Source organism: Elaeis guineensis, chromosome 4 (assembly GCF_000442705.2).
Source record: "Elaeis guineensis isolate ETL-2024a chromosome 4, EG11, whole genome shotgun sequence".
Lineage (NCBI taxonomy): Eukaryota > Viridiplantae > Streptophyta > Magnoliopsida > Arecales > Arecaceae > Elaeis > Elaeis guineensis.
In genome coordinates, this window is record NC_025996.2 from 23615038 (window position 1) to 23635448 (window position 20411).

General features: G+C 37.8%; 1 protein-coding gene across 1 annotated transcript; it reads left to right on the top strand.

The window, feature by feature from the left end:
* Nucleotides 1-1047: 1047 nt before the first annotated feature.
* Nucleotides 1048-15333, top strand: LOC105043342 (lysine-specific histone demethylase 1 homolog 3). Its single transcript, XM_010920851.4, has 9 exons — nt 1048-1201; nt 1342-4188; nt 5396-5537; nt 5972-8491; nt 8593-8686; nt 12673-13154; nt 13289-14005; nt 14483-14557; nt 14854-15333. The coding sequence occupies exons 2-9, from the start codon at nt 1403-1405 to the stop codon at nt 14917-14919; spliced, it is 6882 nt and encodes a 2293-aa protein (XP_010919153.1). The 5' UTR covers nt 1048-1201; nt 1342-1402; the 3' UTR covers nt 14920-15333.
* Nucleotides 15334-20411: the final 5078 nt, after the last annotated feature.

Genomic DNA, 20411 nt, shown 5'->3' on the forward strand with positions numbered 1-20411 from the left:
TAATATTTAATTATTTAACTTTTCCCGATTTATAAAATATTTACATTTGTATAGATATATATTTTTATTTATTTTATTTTATTTTATTTTTTTGTCATAAGGCTTGCTAGAAATTATTCCACAGTTTTTCCATCAATCTCTTTTCATCTTCAAACTTGCCACGCATGTAGGTTAATTCCAAATTATTCATCTCTCATAAAAATCCTCTTCTCACAAAACAATATTTATTTTAAAAAAAAAATTGATGATAAAATATCAACAGAAGTAGATGTGTAAGTAGATCGGAGAAAATCCAAAATCAAAATCAATTCAAACTGAACTGGAGGATTGAATTAGATTTTTAGACTTTAATTTTGGATTTGAAGTCAATTTTTAAAAAAATTAGATTTTGAATTTGAATTTAATGTTATAAAATTTAAATCCAATCCAAAATCCAAACTATAGGTCCAAATCAAATACAATCCATTTTTCTAGTTTGGACTTTGAGATTTTACATACATATGTGTGTATGTATATGTACTTTTTTAAGTTTAATTTTTTTTAAATATTATAAAATTTATTATATTTTGACGATGTAGTTTTTTATGAAAATCTAGAACTTATATTTTTTTACGTGATGCTATTATAGCATGATTTATTAAAATCTTTAGTATTGAAATTTATATTTTTTATTTATTATGTATTGTTATTATAATATTAGTTGTTAGACGTAAGACGATATTTCGAATTCATATAACTTGCTTGTAAATTATAATCTAAATTACAGTCTAATATATATAAAAATTTAAAAATTCAGTCCAATACAATTTTAATTTTTTTTGAATGAGATTAGATTAGATTAATAAAATATTTAATTTAATTTTTAAAATTAAATTTAAAATTTAAAATATTTAAAATTGAAGTTGGGTCTGAGTATCATCCAACCCAATACAGTTCATCTACACTCCTAAACAGAACCCACTGCTAAAATGTAATAACAAGCATTGAGCAAAAAGGAATCACCACGGGGAGCCCCAACCCCGCCCTCCTATTTTCTCTTATAGAAACGACCCCCTTCTCTACGCTCCGTCGCTTGCTCTCTCTCTCTCTCACTATTTCCCCGAACCGTCCTTCCCCGAGCGCTGAGCTGCCGATACCTTTCCGAGATCGTCCACTTCGCCTCGCCTTCGCGCCGTCCCCCGACGCCACAAATCTCTCTCAGGTCAGCCGCTTTTCTCCTCTCTCGCCTCCTCCTCTTTCGAACGATAGGATTCGATCGTTTGTTCGTATAAAACGGCAAGTCAGGGGTCTCGTTGCCTCCAAAACTCATCCCACCTTCCTTTCGATCTCTTTTCTTGATAGGTTTTGCCATTATTTGGAGGTTTTGGGCTATCGGTATCTAGAAAACGAGAGGAATAGCTGTATGAACGATGAAAGGAATCACCTTGGCGAAGAACACATGGAACAAGAATCCGGTTTTTGTGGTTATCTGGATGTTACTGACGTGGTAGGCTTGGGAACCACAGAGCCGGCCTATTTGGAACCTATCTCGGACAACCTGAAGATGGGTGATGAGGTGGAGGAGCAGAAAAGAAAATCATTGCCTTCGGTAGGGATGGGACGCGGATCAGATGACGATGAGCGTCCTATTGGATCGCTGTTCAAGGTGAAGAAGCCACGGGCTGGGAAGAAGGGGAAGCCTCTGGTTGCAGAAGCTAGGGCAGAAAACCCTAGGGATGAGAAGGGAGATTCTGATGGGTTTTATGATACATTGGCTAGTTTTAAGAAGAAGCTGAAGCGCCCGAAGAGGGCTAAAGGTGCCTGTGATGCCGGATCTGGGGTTGAAAAAGTTTCTTCCTCTTCGGGTGGGGTGAAAGTGCCTGCCCGAATGGAGGATTCAGGTTTAGATGCGCCATTGGAGGATGCAGGGAAATCTGGAAGAAAAATACCTGAGAGTGACTCGGAAAAGAAAAATGAGAAAAAAGGAATTTCGGTGTCTCATGAGAGTTCCGGCCATTCTTCAGATGTCAGCCTGGAAGATTCAGTTTCAGCTTTGGTCAACAAAGCTCATTCGTGTTCAGTACAGAGAACTCGTTTGGTTTCTAAGAAGAGGAAGGAGATAGAAATAAATACAAGTACTGAAAATGAGTTGAAGCAAAGTGCTAATAAGGTCTCAGCTGATTCGAGTTCACCGGTGGTTGAGGCAGCCCCTTCATTGGATGGGAGGTTAAGTTCACCTGCTGATGGAGCTCGACAAGGTCTTTTTGCCAGACGGCGGGGTAGAAAACCTCATGGTGCTCCTGTTACGGATATGATGGAAGTTAGTATTGCAGTTGTTGAGGGTATGGATCAGACTTCTAATGACGAAATGTTGGAAGAAAAAATGCCTGTTGTTGTTGGGAAAACCCGCACTTCGATTCGTAAAGGGCGGGCGGGAACTCAGAAACCCCTTGAGTCAAGACGCAGTTCCAGTAGAACTGTGAAAGAATCACTTCCTGTTCAGGAATCTTCTTCTTTCTTCCATCCGAAAGTTAGAGTAGAAAGTACGAGGCATGATGCTGAAGGTTTTGATAGATCTGCTGAAAAGGATTTAGATAGTTCAGAACCTTCTCTACTTCAGTCATTGAATTCTGATTCTGTTCTGGAAACTAAAAAGACAAGGCCTGCGGCAACCGAAGAGGATGGATTGGGTAGATTTATAAGGCATAGTGGTAAATTGATTCAAAATTCTCATGAAACCTCCGATGATATCTTGCCTCACCAGGTAAAAGAGAAGATGTTGGAGGATAGCTCGAACCAATTCTCCACAGGGAATGTGAGTCACTTGATGCATAAGGTTGCTGAATTATCAGCTTCTGACCCGATATCAACATGGACAGGTAATGTTGTTGAATTTAGACCATGTTCTCAAAAAGTTACTGGCACAAGCCCCTCACAGTCTAAGGATGTAACATTTGATAGCACTCATCTGCTAGTTCAAGATTCACCTACTGTGCAAGCAGTCAAGATGTCAGAGGAATGTGCAGAATCTGGCAATGCATTAAATCAAATAATTGGTGGTGCTTCTAGAGAAAACCCTTTGATGCAAATACAGAGGAAGGAAATTGTTGAGTCTTTAGATAATGATCCCACTGATGATCTATGTGAAGAAACAATGAGCAAGGATACTGTCATGAGAACTGATGGTCTAAATCTACCTTCCAAGGAAGCATTTGGAAAACCATCTCCTCACACTGAAAGGGTATCTTCTGTTTTAAGAAGCAAGCAATTGGCAGACGCTGACAACTCTGATGTTCTGTTAGGTCCATGCTCTGAAAATCTGAAGGAATCTTTGCGGAACTCTCTAGATGAGAACACTGAGTCTTCTACACCAGAAAAGATGGATGTTGATCCTAATGATGGGATCAAGGAAGAATATGATAGTCTCTCATATGGTGTGTCCTTGTTAGATGGTGACAAAAAGGCACAAGATATTCACAAATATGGTGATGATTTAGACCCACCAAGAGATGTTCCCCTATCTGTTAAGTCACAACCATTGCCAGTCACCATGCAACTAGAAGAAAAGTTGGAACCTGGTGATGGATTACCATCTTCCAATGTAAGTATTTCGGTTTTGTCTTCACAAGGAGGTAAACAACCAGCTCTTTCATCTGCCATCGACTGCAAGGATTTACCTGCTACTGGTGAATCCTTGCACCAATTTGTTGAAGATAACTTGTTGGAAGATTTAGATGATGCCCCCAAAGAGCCATCTTCTGCAAGAAGTCAATATCTTCTTGTCACCAAGGACAGCAGTGCTGCCTTTTCTCGGACCAATTTATTGGATCTCAAAGAAACTTATCAAGTTGGTGCAGCTGTCATATCAGATCATGACAATGCAGATAATCAGTTGGGGGTGCCCCGGGTGATGCGACATATAAAAAGGCGCAGGCATGGTGATATGGCATATGAGGGAGATGTTGACTGGGAAGTTCTGATGCATGAGCAAGGATTATTTACAAATACTTCTACAGATGATGGAAACCGATCTGTCAGAGCAAGAGAGAAATCTGATTCCCATTCAAATATACTTGAGGAGGTAGGTAATTCTCGTACAGCAGCAGTAGCAGCTGGGCTGAAAGCTCGTGCTGTGACTCCAATTGAAAAGATCAAATTTAAGGATGTCTTAAAACGCAAAGGTGGTCTCCAGGAATATCTGGATTGCAGGTACGTTAATCCTTCATGTTGAAGTTCGAAATTGTTCGCATGATTTTCCCGTTGAAAAGTTGGTTAATTTGTTTGCGATAGTTCTTAGAGTGTAAGTTTCTTAGTGGGTAATAGCTTTTAACATGTCCTTTTTCGCTAGGTTGGCATTTGCACTGCCTTATATGATGGCCCAATATTTTTAAGTTTAAATTCTCATTTTTTAATAAATTTTCCTGTATCAATCATAGTTTAAATTCTCTTACAGTTAAGCTGGGAATTTTATATTCCCTGACATATTTGGTATGTCAACTTCAATATTTTCTCAGCCCCAACCCATGACCGGTAAAAGTGCACCACTTTTTTAGTACTATTATTTGGTATGATTAAATTGATTTTTTTTTCTAATAAAGTCTTAACAAAAACTGATTGTTTGGAATGGAATATCTGACTTACTAGCTTGTTTACAATGGAGCTGAAATTGGAGTTAAATGGTGAATAATATAGGTGGAATGATAAAAAACCACATCATTACTGAAGATGCATCATGAGATTTCTTGGATGTCAAAGTTGTTTTGGCACTTGCAGGTTGTTGTATAATTTGAAGGATAATGTATCAGGTAGTGTCCATAAACTATAGTTTTACACATTTTACAGCATTGAGCATGACATGGAAGACTATCCTATGAATATGTGGAAAATCTGGATCTGTTATCTTTACTCACAAGACCTGCTTATCCTTTTCTGTTTCAGTAATATTTATTTATTTATTACTCTTATGCCAAATTTCTTAAGTAGGGAAAAGGATTTCTGCATGCCAAAAGGTAATAATTTTTTTCCAATATCTGTACAATATTTGGTATCAGTGGCTTTTGGAATTCTGTTTTTCTTGTTCTTGATATCTCCTGTTATATTATGAATTGACAGGGATTGTGGATAATTTCCTTTCCCCACCACTGTATATCATGTTTCATATTGTTTTGAGATGATCAATGCTAATGATTGAGCTATATTTTAATCAACATCTTCTTGTAGTAGCACAGTTTAAACAATTGATCTTTTCTTCAGACATTTCCTCATCTTAACTCAAACAATTGATCTGTATCAGATGCGGCTTGTGATCATCTGCAGACATAGGACTATTTAGCTGTTGCATTGGTGGCTTTTTGACTTGATCTTGATGCACCAAATATACCTGATTTTTTTCCTTTTTTTTTGCATTTCATTCCAGGAATTTAATTCTAGGTCGCTGGAGTAAAGATGTGAAGCACATATTGCCTCTTGTAGATTGTGGTGTATCTGATACTCCTTCAGAAGATGAATCGCCACGTGATTCTCTCATCCGTGAAATCTACATGTTTCTGGACCGCAATGTAAGTTTTCCTTGGCAGCATCCACATGTTTCCAGATATTCATGTTTTATGAGTGAGATCTAATGCTGACTGACTTATTCAGGTAACTTTTTTCTTTTGAAAATTTCATCATCTGGCCTATTCTTCACTACATTATGGAGTCAGTTATTGTGATGGACAAGTGGCAATTAACAGTTCAATTATCACCAAGCTTGTTAGCGAAATACTGGCTTAGGGATTTTTTTCCCCTTTTAAAGAAAATTTAGTTGTTATTTTTTAACAACCTGCATATTCCACTTATATCTTTCTCGGGCATAACCTACTTTTCCAGTGGTCATTGGTTATTGCTGTACATTAAAATGACCATCTTTATTTCTGCTTTTTCCCTCTTTTTCTTTTCAAAAACAAGATCATCTACAGGGTACAAAATTTAACCTCTAACAAGCTCCCTGCAGGGTTATATAAATGCAGGAATTGCATCAGAAAAGGAGACATCAGATCTGCCCGGTTTGCATCATTCTGAAGTTCCAAAGAAATTAAAACCTAAGAAAACTTATGGGGTAAAGACAACTGGTTCTGAGCTTGAAGTTCCCTTGGTTCAAAGTTATTTTAAGGTTTCTGAAAATGCTGAGATGATGGAGAATGACATGCCCTTTCTAGTTCAAAACACAAAATTGAAGCTTGATTCAGAAGTCCATGAAAATAATAATCTCCATTCATCTGGTTCTGGATCAGAATTGTCCTCTCTGGTGAAATTGAATGAACAGACAGTTGGCTGCATGGAACTAAATGTGCAGTCTGCATGTAGAAGATGTGAAACAGAAACATTCAACAGTGTTAAGTTTGGAAATAATATGTGCACAGATTGGGACTGCAATCCAAGGAGTGGGTACAGCAATGTCATACCAGATGACCAAGAGATTCAGCCAAATGATCCACAAGCAAAACCACATGGTTGTCCAATTTGTGTTTCATCTTCTAAGATCATTGGTCATGAGCCAAATCCTGATGTTTCTCTGAAGCAGATAGAGGATTTCTGTGATATGCACCAATCTGTAGAAAGTAAAAGAGAAAATATTGCATATATTGAAAATAGGGTGGCCCAGTCTACACTGCGATCTTTCGAGGTGGATAATGGTTCCGAATCTGATTTAAAAGTTTCAAAGAGAATTATTATTGTCGGAGCTGGTCCCGCTGGCTTAACTGCAGCACGACATCTTCAACGCCAAGGCTTTTCTGTCACTGTTCTGGAGGCTCGTGATAGAATAGGAGGTCGTGTGTATACAGACCGCAAATCACTTTCAGTTCCTGTTGATCTTGGTGCCAGCATTATCACTGGTGTAGAGGCTGATGTTGCAACTGAAAGAAGGCCAGACCCCTCCTCTCTCATCTGTAAGCAGTTAGGACTTGAATTAACTGTTTTGAACAGTGATTGCCCTCTTTATGATATAGTGACAGGTCATAAAGTTCCTGCTGAATTGGATGATGCTCTGGAAGCTGAATATAATAGTCTCCTTGATGACATGGTAGTACTTGTTGCACAAAATGGTGAGGGTGCAATGAGGATGTCACTTGAGGATGGACTAGAATATGCTCTTAGAAGGCGTCGAACAGCTCAGTTGACATCAGCTGCTTTAGACTTTGATCAAGTTAAGATGGACTGCAACTCTGGAATGATAAATACTGTTACAAATGCTTCCATGGCTACTGAAATGACAAATGCCGAGGACAGTCTTACAACAGACATATTGAGTCCACTTGAGAGAAGAGTGATGGATTGGCACTTTGCAAATCTGGAGTATGGTTGTGCTGCCTTGCTTAAGGAGGTATCTCTTCCCTACTGGAACCAGGATGATGTTTATGGAGGATTTGGAGGGGCTCACTGTATGATTAAAGGGGGTTACAGCACTATTATAGAAAGTCTAGGTAAGGGACTTGATATTCACTTAAACCAAATCGTTACTGAAGTCGTCTATGACATGAAGGACTCAGGCGAAGTTGGGCAACAGCAAAATAAAGTGAAAGTAAGTACATCCAATGGTGGTGAGTTTGTGGGAGATGCTGTCTTGATCACCGTGCCACTTGGTTGTCTGAAGGCAGATAGCATTAAGTTCTCTCCTCCCTTACCAGAGTGGAAGAAATCCTCTATCCAGAGGCTTGGGTTTGGTGTGCTGAACAAAGTAGTGTTAGAGTTCCCTAAAGTATTTTGGGATGATACTGTAGATTACTTTGGGGCTACTGCAGAAGAAACAAGTCGAAGGGGCCAATGTTTTATGTTTTGGAATGTCAGGAAAACTGTTGGGGCTCCTGTTCTTATAGCACTTGTGGTTGGGAAGGCAGCTATAGATGGACAATGTATGAACACCTCTGATCATGTAAATCATGCTTTGATGGTTCTTCGTAAACTTTTTGGCAAAGCTACTGTACCAGATCCTGTAGCAGCCGTTGTGACAAACTGGGGTATGGATCCTTTCACCAGGGGTGCCTATTCCTATGTTGCTATAGGTGCCTCTGGGGAGGACTACGATATTTTGGGGAGGCCTGTTTCAAACTGTTTATTTTTCTCGGGTGAAGCAACCTGCAAAGAGCACCCAGATACTGTTGGTGGTGCAATGATGAGTGGTCTTCGAGAAGCAGTTCGTATTATTGACATCTTCACTACTGGCAAGGATTATGTGGCAGAGGTTGACGCAATGGAACCTGTACAACAACAGGCAGATAGTGAAAGAAATGAAGTGAGAGACATGTCAAAGAGACTTGATGCATGCAAACTTTCCAATGTTCTTTGCAAGAACTCAGATGGCATGCATGCATTGCCCACAAAGGAAAGCTTACTGCAAGATATGTTCTCTAGTGCAAAGACTACTTCTGGACGATTACATCTGGCTAAAGAATTGTTTCGCCTTCCTGTTGAAACTCTCAAGTCCTTTGCTGGGACCAAGGAGGGACTTAGCATACTCAACACTTGGATCCTTGTAAGTTGATTCCTCTTTCAATTATTATGTGAATGAATTTCAGTATCAGGTTACTAAGATCCTTGAATATCTGAAGACTGGTCTTTACCATTTTAAATCAGGATTCATTGGGCAAAAATGCTACTCAGCTCTTGCGTCATTGTGTCCGTCTGCTTGTCCTTGTGTCGACAGATCTCCTGGCTGTTCGTTTGTCTGGTAGGCATTTTTCTATCTGATGTTTTATTTAAGATTTCAGAAAAGCACAAACTTTCTCATCACTGAAATAAATTAATCTGCTGTGCCTATCTTGTAACTTATAAGTGCCTGTATGCCACCATATTGCATCTGTTGCTCTTATGTTGTGTATTATGTAATTCTTGTGATGTTCATGTAAACTTGTGCCAGATGATCATATTTTGTTATATTCAAAATTTATGGAAATATAATGGATTCATACTCCCTGCCAAAAAGAAAGATGCGTTTCAAATTTGGGGTGTTCTTATGAACTAGCTTCTTGTTATTCAGTGTGTTATATCTGTGTTCCACAACATGGAGGATAATTTTACTTGTAGACAGGTCTTTAGTTTGGAGAATCAAATTTCATTCAAATGGTTCACTTTTTTGCTTATGATTCTGTGTTACTATAATTTTATTAATGGAGGAATTCTTGGTACTTTTGAAAATGGAAAATCATAGATCCTGGATCTCTATTCTTATTGATGTTTATTTTGAGGTATTACTGATGCTTTCTTTTGCTTGGGTGGTGTAAATTTGGCTTCAACAAATTGAGGTGTTCTCCTTGTTTGTTTAAGTTGTAGATTTTGGGGTATTCATTCCGGTGAACAGTCAGCATGTTGGTGGACACATATTTATCTTATGCAACTCTCATATCATATCTAGGACCTAAGTGAGGAACACTAGGGAAAAGAACATGGATATAAGAGGAGACGCAGAAGTTGCACCAAGTAAGTAAAAAGTGATAAATAACTAATTAATAAAGTACGGGCCTGGAAGTTGAGGGAATGAGGAAGCACCCTCAAGCAGAAGTATTTAAATTTGTACTATAGGATCATGAAAAAGGACCAAAAGGCAGTGTGAATTGTTACAATGGAATTGAAAAACTTGCTATCAAACATAGTTCTATAGTTGCTGTAGAGCTTACTCCAAATAATTAGGTCAACATTAGTGGCTGTTGTTATTTTAGCTCAAAACAATTTTTCATTCTCTAGTTAAAACACTTTTTTGTGGTATTGCTACCTGTAGCATAAATTTTCATCTTCAAATCCTATAATGTATATCAAGTTGTCAAAGGTCTGGGGTTTACCCTCAAGTGGTCAAAGGTCTGGGGTTTACCCTTCTTCTAATCTTTAATAAAAGGATATAAGTCTGACTGCTCTATGGAAAACCTCAATGAGTGGATGATGCTTGAAGGAAATATTCTCTTCCATTATTTACAGGAAAGATTCTCCTTTTTTATCACCAGGGTGTGATGATTTGTGTTTGCTAGATTTAGCTTTCAAAATCTTGCACATTTTTGTTGATGCTTTCAAATCTGAAATGATTTTCAATTTTGAAGTCAATGGTAAGGCTGCTTTTGGGGGTTTCTAATTTCAAAACTGTGATTTATCCTTTCCAATATTTGAAGTCTTTGAATTTTGAGAATTGAGACTTTTTAGAAAGTGTTTAGTTAAAAAAATCAATGGAAAAAAGTAAGATGATGGGGGGTGAATAATGATTCAAAAATTTCTACTTAAAGTTGAGAAGTTCCCATTTATGATTTGAGTTATGAATTTTTGTTGCAAAACCAAACGTATGGTGGTATAAAGGCATCTTGTAAATTCAAACAGAATATGGAATCATGAAATATCACAATACATTCCAGATATAATCTGAGAGTTTTGTAGCAAAACTCTGAGATTTAAGATGCACTTAGCATTCTTTAGCCTTGCCAAAAGGCTTAGTGCAGTAAATACTTGTTGTCTCTTCACCTTGAGGAGTTATTTATTTAAAGCACCAAGGAACATATAAGACTAGCTTCCCTTCCTAAAGCAATCAACTCCTTATAAGTTCCATTTGAGAGGCACTGGCATTGAATAATCTTTAAGTGTAACTGCATAGTTTGTAGGATTCTTGGAATGCTGACAATTTAGGACATATAGACACCAAGAAATGACACTCTTTGGCACCCCAAAAATGTAGTATCATGCTTAAGTTAGATTAAACTGTTGGCACTTGGAACGCTTATTGAGTAACTATCAAAAGGGATTTGACATTGTTGTTGTGCTGTATTGCAACTTTAAAGTATCTTGACCCTTTTTTTATAACAATGTTGATTAATGTTTCTGGACACTTCTTATGAAGTGTTGCACCCGTTCCCTCTCTCTTTATTGTAATATTGCATTAAATGCTAGTTTATACTACTGAGTTGACATGCATGTGTTCGTGCATCTGCATAAATATGCATAGGAGGCAGTCTTTGGTTCATTTCTCAAGATTACTGTGGATAACGATAATGGTTATTATGTTTAATGATGTATCATATGGGAAATTCTATGCTATCAAGACTGATATCAAGGTACCAACATTCAAGGAGCATATTGCACACAGGTCCAATATCATTCCAAGCCTAAACATAGCCAGTGCATTGCAACACACCTCAACACAGGTTGACAAAATTAATCTATTTATATGTATCTTTGTTTTCAACTACCAGAACATGTACAAGCTCACTTAATGTTGGGTAAGAAGTAGGTTGTTAATCTTGAAAGAGTATACCTGCATAAATGCATCAAAATATGTCCAAAGTTCAAACTTCAAAGTATTCCAGTTGCCACTTAAAGTTTCTATTTATTACTTATTAGATCCTTATGTCTTGATTTGTAATTGAATAAACAAAATAGAGTACGTGCCAGTAATTGATAGTGCTACATTATAAAAACTAGGATGAATTGTGAACCTTTAGTTTTTATAGTTATTGAAATTTATGTGCAATGAAGTTTACAGGAGGCAATGGTTAGAAGAGGTGCTCGGGAATGCACCTGGGGTCTAGAGAGAGGTGGTTTGACACAAACTAACATAGATGGAAGTTGTGATAAAAAATTTGAAAAAACTTGCACTAACTTCAAAGGCTGCCTTTATGGAAACAATTGACAAATGAGGGTTTCTAATGCTGTTTTTGGTGTTTCTGGGTTGTTAGGATAATGTTTGATGGTTCACGCTATCTGTTTTACCTTATGAAAGTTGTAAGTGAAGGAACATAGGTGGCAGGATCACTTTCTTTCCAACGTGGGATTATCCCCACATGACAATATTAGTACAAAGTGTGCCTGGTTGCTTGAGACATATAAAGCTGTTAGTCTTCATGAATGTCATTGAAAATGCTTATGATGATGCAACTATATAAAGGGACATTTGAGAGTTATGAGGACATGAGCATTATGTGTTGAGGTGCTTCTTTTTCTGCTCATATAACCTTAGGGAACACGAGGGTAGAGAGGCCATACTCTGCATCAGGGAGTGTTCAACTAGTATCAGTATCACCCACAGATATTCCAAAGTGTCTACATGTGAAATCTTGTGATGCACAACTGTTGGAGAATATTCAAAATGTCTGGCAATAGTAAGTAATATGACTTGGACTGAGAACAGTGATTATGATCTCTCTTTGTTTGATGTGCTTTTTTCATTATTTGATGTGCAGCGTTGGATTTAATGAGGATTTTTGCCTTCGAATACTAGTGTTGTCAGTAGTAATTGTGAACGGGGAGCATGCATTGCTTATATTGACCTAAAATTATAGATTTCATTTGGAAGCCTTATGTTCTTTTAATATGTTCAAGTTGTGTATATTTTTTTTTTTTCATTTGAACCCGCCAAATTTATTCTAAAACTTACTATGCATGCTTTTGCATATTTTTCTGTGATGTCATGTATCTTTTAGTTTCTTAATATGCAAGATTTACATTTTTGTGAATAAGCATTAAATTTTCTTGTCACTATATTTGTGTATATATATAGTAAAAATATCTAGCATTATCTGTCATGTGATTTTGAAATGGTGGTATGGATACATTTTGAACTATGAAGCACATTTATATGATTCTTTTTTTTTTTTTTATGCAAATTTGTTTTGGTTTGCATCATAATGATCATCAAGCCTAGTGTCAATTTTTTGTATAAATAATGAGTTTTCCCTGTTGTAGGGATTGGAAGGACTGTAAAGGAGAAGGTCTGTGTTCATACTAGTCGAGATATCCGTGCTATAGCAAGTCAGCTGGTCAGTGTGTGGATTGAAGTTTTCCGTAAGGAAAAGGCCACAAATGGTGGGCTGAAACTATTGAGGCAAACAACAACATCAGAATCATCCAAGGTCAGATCTAAAGAACTGATGTCAGGAAAGCCACCTTTACGTATGGCTAATGAAGCATTGGATAGTAAAGGCAATTTGCAGGTTCCTTCATCTGCTAGAACACATTCACCTTCCACACCAAATAATAAGAAATTCGATGGCAGGATAGCCAAGTTAGAACCCATAATGGACACAAATTCTGAGGTTAACTCGTCATGCTCTCAGCGAGTGATACAGGAATCTAAGTTGGAGGGTAATGTGGTAATGTCTGAAGAAGAGGCTGCAGCTTTTGCTGCTGCTGAAGCTGCACGTTCTGCTGCTCTTAAAGCTGCTGAGGTCTGTATTAAAAACCCTCTTTTAAATTAACCTATCTCTTTTCTATTATTAATTAGAAAATATTTTGTTTTCTTGTCAATATTCTTGTTCTAACATCATCTGGACTGAATTTAGATATTGGTTGTTCTTTGTAGGCATTTGCATCTTCAGAAGCAGAGGTTAGTGCATTGCGCGAGCTTCCAAAGATACCATCATTTCATAAATTTGCAAGACGTGAACAGTATGCACAGATGGAAGAATCTGACATAAGAAAGAAATGGTCTGGTGGCATTCTTGGAAGGCAAGATTGTGTAGCTGAAATAGACTCAAGAAACTGCAGGGTCAGAAATTGGTCTGTTGATTTTACTGCCACCTGTGCCAATCTCGACAATTCAAAATTGTCTGGTGATAACTATACACAAAGGAGTTATTCAAATGAAATGGCATGCCCTTCAAATCTAAGAGAACATTCTGGAGAAAGTGGAGCAATAGATAGTAGATGGACAAAGGCATGGGTTGATACAGATACAGCTGGTAGTGTGGGTGTCAAGGATTCGCTTGCCATTGAGAGGTGGCAGTCTCAAGCAATGGATGCAGATGCTGATTTTTATAACCAGATGCACATAAAGGATGAGGAAGATTCAAATAAAATGTCAACTGTATCCAGTTTAAGGCACCAAAGGCATATTGGAGGAAGTACTGCCTCACAAGTTGCAGACAACAGATCATCGTTAGATGGTCAACCTAGAGGAATAGACCATATTAAACAAGGTGTGGTGGACTATGTGGCATCATTACTCATGCCCTTATATAAAACTAGGAAGATTGACAGAGAAGGATATAAGTCTATAATGAAGAAAACTGCTACCAAGGTAAACTCTTGCATTTTATCTTTTCATAAAGTTGAGAGGATTTAGGTCAGTGATTGGCACCTGCAGTTCTGGCATATTTTAGCCGTACGGACTCCTTAGTATATCATATTTCATCATTTATAAATTCTGGGATAAGAGTCATTGTCTTGCTAAATTATTCTCTTCAGTTCATTCTATTTCTTGTGAGCATGCTTGTAGATTCTGGTTAAGTTCTGATTGTACTGTCTTTATAGTCCACTTATGCTTCTGTCTGTCTTACCTTTTCTGCCAACTTTGCTGGTTAATTAGATAAGTTGCAATTATGTACAATGAGCATCAAAGGTCATAATGTTCATCACATTTAGATTCTTCATACTAGTTAGCATTGGGAACTAGGTGTCCACACATTGAAGTTGTTGGAAACACCCCCCTCCCTCTTTCATTAGTTTAAAATTGCGATTTTGCTTATGTTTATGTTCTTTGCTTCGATTTTGTCAGGTAATGGAACAATGTACAGAAGCAGAAAAGGGGATGGCAGTTTATGAGTTTCTCGATTCTAAGCGGAAGCATAAGGTCTGCACTTTGGATCTCATACAGATATTTTCCATGTTGCTTCATGTAAAAACCTAATACATCATGCTAAAGTTTTCTGATCTCCTGAATAGCAACTATTTATGTTGGCTGTGGTCATTGTTTTTGGCTATGTTGCTATTGCTATGGACCCTTTTTTCTGGTGTAGTTATAATATTTCCTCATGCTAGACATCTGAAATTTGTCCCTTGACCTGTTGTACATTTTTCTCTCCATGGTGAACTATACTTTGCAGCTATAGTTCGTCTTTTGACTCTGCTTTACATATATTGTTGCAGATTCGATCTTTTGTGGACAAGTTGATTGAAAGGCACATGGCAATGAATCAAAAAGCACAGTCCTGATGCTTTCAAGGATTGCCTTTGAAGCAAATCATTTGCAAGTGATGCCTGTTATTTATAAATTGCATCCTGAGTGAGGAATCAAAATGGCCTATCAGTTTGTTCTACAGTGGTAGATGGAATCAGAAGAATGCTTGCCAATCAATTTCATCTGTTTTAATTTTCGTGCAGAACACTCAAGTTGTCAATGCTGGGACACACTCTAGGATATGGCACAAGCATCTAGTTGAAAGTTGTCAAATATGGAGCAAATCTATGGACCACCAACATTCTAAATTCTTGGAAAAATTGATTTTCTTTCATGTGCTTCTTGGTTCACAATGATGCTTAAGAGGAAAGAGAATCGAGTTTAAGTTGGAACTTCAGTGACCAATTGGTTTTTGGTGCTGGGCTTGAAGCAACAGATTTTTGAATGAGCACTGGTGGTATTATCGGAGGATCAATTGGATTCAGGTGCAGTTGTTCCATTGAGTACCATCTGGAGCTTGTATTCTTTAGATTACAAATTAACCCTATTCTTTGTTCAAGGGATCCCATACATGAGACCAGATCTTTTTCCTCTTTGTTGATCTTTGTACAGTTTTGGGTTGTTTCTAAAACTGACAACTTACATAACCTGTTCATCCTTCTCCTGAAGTAGTGTGTTCGTTGATCTAGTTTTGTATTCAAAAAGTAGTTCCTTGCAACTTTTAGTTGTTTATGCTGCAGGTCTATAAGATGTGACCCCTCATTTCTTTCTTGTCATGCAAATGTTCGTTGATGATAAAAGTTTCTTGTACTCTATGTTGGTTGACAAGTTAGATATTTTGGTCTTGCAAGCTTTTTTGCTTTATTGTTCTGATTTATTGAATAACGGATCCTATCCTAAACAATATATTGCATAACATATGGCTGCAATACTAATATTGTGAGCAGGCTTGTTCTGGTTATCCTCCTTTACAGTGATAATGGGGACATTGCAAAGAACAGGTCGAAAGGTAGGTTTCAGTCTGAAATTTTTTAACTTTTTGGTGTTTATTCCAGTGATGCTGGCTTTTTATAAATGTAGTTGATTAATCAAAGACAGAACCCCAGCGATTGGATCTCATTCACTTTCCATTTCATAATTGTCAACAAGGATTCTGGACATAAAATAAGTTTGATTTTGTAATGCCCATTCTTTTATATGGTTTTCCTTCTATGTTTGTTTATGCAGACTTTGAAAAATGCTTATGCAATGTAGCACTGTCTTCATATTATGGGGGCTCTGGAGCTGTCCAAAGTGAATTTGTTTCTTTTAGGTCATGTTTTTCTGTCTCAAGGGATTACTTACAGTATAAAATTTTGAGTTTGCAGTAATGTTGAAATTCATTTGGCGTGTTTTTGCTATGAGACTTGGTATTGATAATATTGTCTCTTATGTTCCTCTGCTGGCTCTGTCCTGTTAAATAGATGTTCAGTTCTTTTCCTTGTAGGCCCTAGCACGGAATTCTCTCCGTACTTCCATCACCGTTGCAACATCCTGTCAAGCCTTTTGCCATGACACTGGTGCTTCGGTGGGTTGAGGCAGCATATGGTGAGTATTCTCCCGTTATTAATGCATTGAAGTTTTCTGTATGTGGGAGCTATGCCTGCCTTTGTAAAGCTTCACAATCTCTGGGCAAAATGCTGTAGATATTCGCGTAATATTTTGACATTTAACCAAACGACAAGCTTTGTGTGCAAGACAGGCTTATTCTCCATTTAGTGCTCTCTCTTCTGATGCTGTAAGCCTTTACCTTTGGCCCAGCATGCAACGCCTGTGGTTTTTTGAGCATCGCACGAGCTACGGTTCGCTGGTGATATAAGCATGCCTGCATTAGGTGCTGGAGGCGGTCTGAATACTCATTCTGGTGTTTATTTTACTGACGAACTTTTTGCCTTGCTGCAGGAGATTTTGCAGCTAATGCTAATGCAAGTGATCTCAGTTTGTCAATGCAGTTTGGAAGCTTCGTCCTCTCAGGAAAAAAAAAAAAAAGAAAAAGAGGCAGTGAGAAACTTTGCAAGCATGTTTAATATTCTCTTTTTTTTTTTGGATATTTCTCTTTTTATTTCGTGATAGAATGCAATCCAATGGATGACTACAAAAGTTTATGGCCGTAATATATAACTACTGTTGTTTAGTTGGAGCGAGAGGCCCGTTCTCCTTTTTCTGGTTGAAAATCGTAGTACACCCTCTTTGAGAAAATGGTAAGGTTACACTGAGGTGACAGGCCAACTTCATCTTTCTTTTAATTATCTGGAAACATTCCATCCTAGGGACATGATGCAATATTATTTATGAAGCGTCCTTTTTGAAGTAACGAGGCACGCATTCTCTATCCAAGTCTTCAGCTTCGCCGAGTGTTGTCGATGCTTTTCATGCCTTGTTTTGCCTGTGCTGTCAGCCATGTGGAATGCCTGGATAAAGTTCCTGGCAGACAAAATTGACTTCTCTGTAACTTGTAAGAATAAAGATCCGTTTCTCTCAACTTTTACAAGCTCCGACTCCTAGCAATTGCAGCAACATACCCATCATGCTTTGATCTCATTACCGATCCTCTAAAGTTGAGCCAAGAGCTGGAAAGGTTCACTTGGAAGCCTTATTGGCCGGGTGTCAGAGAAGAGAGTCGTTACTCGTTACAGTTGTAGGGCGAGTTCATGTTGATCAGAGTGGTGCAGTTGTTGTCATCATTTCCACCATTCTTTCTTCTATCTAGAAGGTTTTTCCTTTTTTTTTTTTTTGTTTTCTCCCCCATTTTTTTTTTTTTGAAGCTCCACTGTTGCGTGTGAACCTTAATGCATTCATCACGAGTGCATATGGTTTGTCCGACAGATGAGAAAAAGAATAAGAAACATCAGCCGGATGGTTCGGAGGTCTCTATAATGGGGTCTACATGCTTGAAAGTGCATGCAAAAAGTTCCAATCCATGGATTGTTATAATGGCTTATCTAGTGAGCGTAGGGGTGAGCGGCAGAGCACTCGACATATAGTTTAACATGTCTGTTAGCACAAAGATTGATATCATAAAGATGCTGAAAGAGCATGCATGATTAAAGATTAGGTCAGGATTAGACCATTGCTTATGATAGTTAAAACCTCCAAAAGTTTGCATCAATTAAAGATTATAAGAATAAACAAGAAGGTGGGTTGCTTTAGCAAGTGCATTCTCATGAAAACCCATGATACCAGCAACATTGTGAAGTCCTGGGCCTAAAACAAACAAGTTCATTATTGTTTAACAAACTCCATATTATAATCTCGTGTGGACCGCAATGTCTTATCTTTCGATGAATTATTAGAGGAGACATCCTCCCTGTTTCCATCCGTAAGATTCTCTCCACTATTGCAAGCAATCAGATCTTCGTGGCCTACTCAAGCTGTTTCTTCTGCATACTTTCAGGTCTCTTATTTCTTCAACAGTTTGACTACAGGTATTTCATGTCAATCGTTTCTGACAAAACCCTTCTGGATTACAGAGTAGAGGCCCAAAGGCCTGTTGTATATAAGTGTGATTTGTAGCTCTACATATTTCTGAAGTTGGACAGGTATTATTTCATTTAATTTGCAAGCAGTGATAAACCTAAAATTAAACAGAATAATGAATAAAACTGTTTTTTTTTTTTTTTTTTTTAATGAGTGGTGAACAGTAGGTTTGTACTTAAATCATCATGCAAACCCGTCCGTGATAAACTGGAAAGATGATCATATTTTTCTATCCTCTGAATAGCAAGAACAAAAACTGGTATGTTTCATCCAAACAATTCATATGTGTTACATGGACCATCTAGTTCTCCACTTGCTAACGAGAAGCATATTTATCAAGGGGGGGTGTGGGGGGCCTCTTATTATCATCTATCAAATATGTTTTATTTCCTATTAATCATACAGACAAGACCGGTAGAAGTGATGATTTCATATGATATATTCTAGCTCATATAATATCATTGCCGGGGCCTATTTTCATCATTTTTTGTATTGATGGAATGGAATAATAGAATTCTTAGTTCCCTGCCATAGGAAGAATATCTTAAAGCAAGCATTAGTAAACTTGAGGGGTTCAAGTACCGCATAAAACAATATCTAAAATTTAGCCTCAGCTTCCGACGTACTACCGTTTGGTAACCGTATTTCCATGCATCATCGAGCGCTGCTGTTGAATGAATGCACTATTTCGTCCTCCCACCGTCTTTTGGGCCATTCACCATCAACATAACTGGATTTCAAACCCTTTTTTTTTTATTTTTTTATTAAAAAAAAAAAAAAGGACTCTGGTCTAGTTTTCCGTATTAATTCATTACAAAATCATCAACTTGTCCAATACAAATTTGGTCCAGTTTCTGATCATAAAGTTAGCTTTGCTGACAACTTTCCGCATGACCTGTTTTGTATCCGAGAAAATCCTGTCGTTCCTTTGTAACCAAATCAACTAAATTTACTAGTTGTCCAACCCAACCCAGGATCCTATTTTAGATCAGATTTGCCTGCATGATAGCTGTATCCATGCGATCAGCTCAGTCACGTGAAAAGATGACCAACGTCAGCTTCTGCTCATGCGGAGCATCCCCACAGCCATTTAGGCTTGGTTCATGATGCACATATATAAACCTTGCTATAGTATAACTACTGAGCCTATGTGTGTGTGTGTGACTTTGACCTAGGCTTGTTTTCTAATAAAATGTAGCACCCCCAAGGGGAACGAGCTTAAAAATTTTAGGGTGTTTTTGATAAGGTGCAGAATTTGCTCCACTCCTAACTACCCAAACAAGTCCTAAAAAATTGTCAAACCCCAGCTTCTCATGGGCATCTACAGCATTTGCAACCCTAGAATCTTGAGCACTCTTGCGAACTTTAGAACACGATCAGGAAAGAGGCTTATGACATCACAAGTTCAAAAATATAATGGTGGGGTTTCACTTGCCTGGATTTTAATGGGAGCAGCAACCCTCCACCCTTCCTTCACTGTGCAAGAATATAATAAAGAAGCCTATCTCCCGCCAAATGCAAACTGCGTGAACTCTCTTATCTCTTGTAATGGAAGCAGACACATCTCCCCCATCCTTATTTATTGTCAACAAACCAGCAACTGAGGCATAGCATACTCTTTTGCAGCAGCTCTCGCCTTCCAGATTACAAGAAATGAGGCTTCCTGCGCCTCGTCTTCAAATAAAGGAGAACACAACACGATGACATGAGGTAAAGGGCCGGGGATCGGAATTTCCCGGTCTCCATCGACTACCAGTGGTGGGACCACGGCAGGTCCCGTCATGCTTGGAAGTAACGGCTACTATAACAATGTAACAGTGTTGCTTGCTTCTCATTACATGTTATATATATTATGGTGTAACAGGTATGTATATAATTAAGTAACAGTTGTTAGTTGGTTGATCTTCCCATGTAATAGGTAAGTTTGCAAGATTGCGATCTCCTAAGTCCTAATGGATTATATAATTTTCTCATTATTTTATTTTTTAGAAAAATAAAAGAAAATTTTCGA

What these genes read in the sequence shown, in the direction of transcription:
- LOC105043342 (XM_010920851.4), top strand. Translation starts at nt 1,403, where the DNA reads ATGAACGATGAAAGGAATCACCTTGGCGAAGAACACATGGAACAAGAA. An exon ending in CAGGAATATCTGGATTGCAG is followed by an intron (nt 4,189 to 5,395) that starts GTACGTTAATCC and finishes ATTTCATTCCAG; the next exon opens with GAATTTAATTCTAGGTCGCT. An exon ending in CTGCTCTTAAAGCTGCTGAG is followed by an intron (nt 13,155 to 13,288) that starts GTCTGTATTAAA and finishes TGTTCTTTGTAG; the next exon opens with GCATTTGCATCTTCAGAAGC.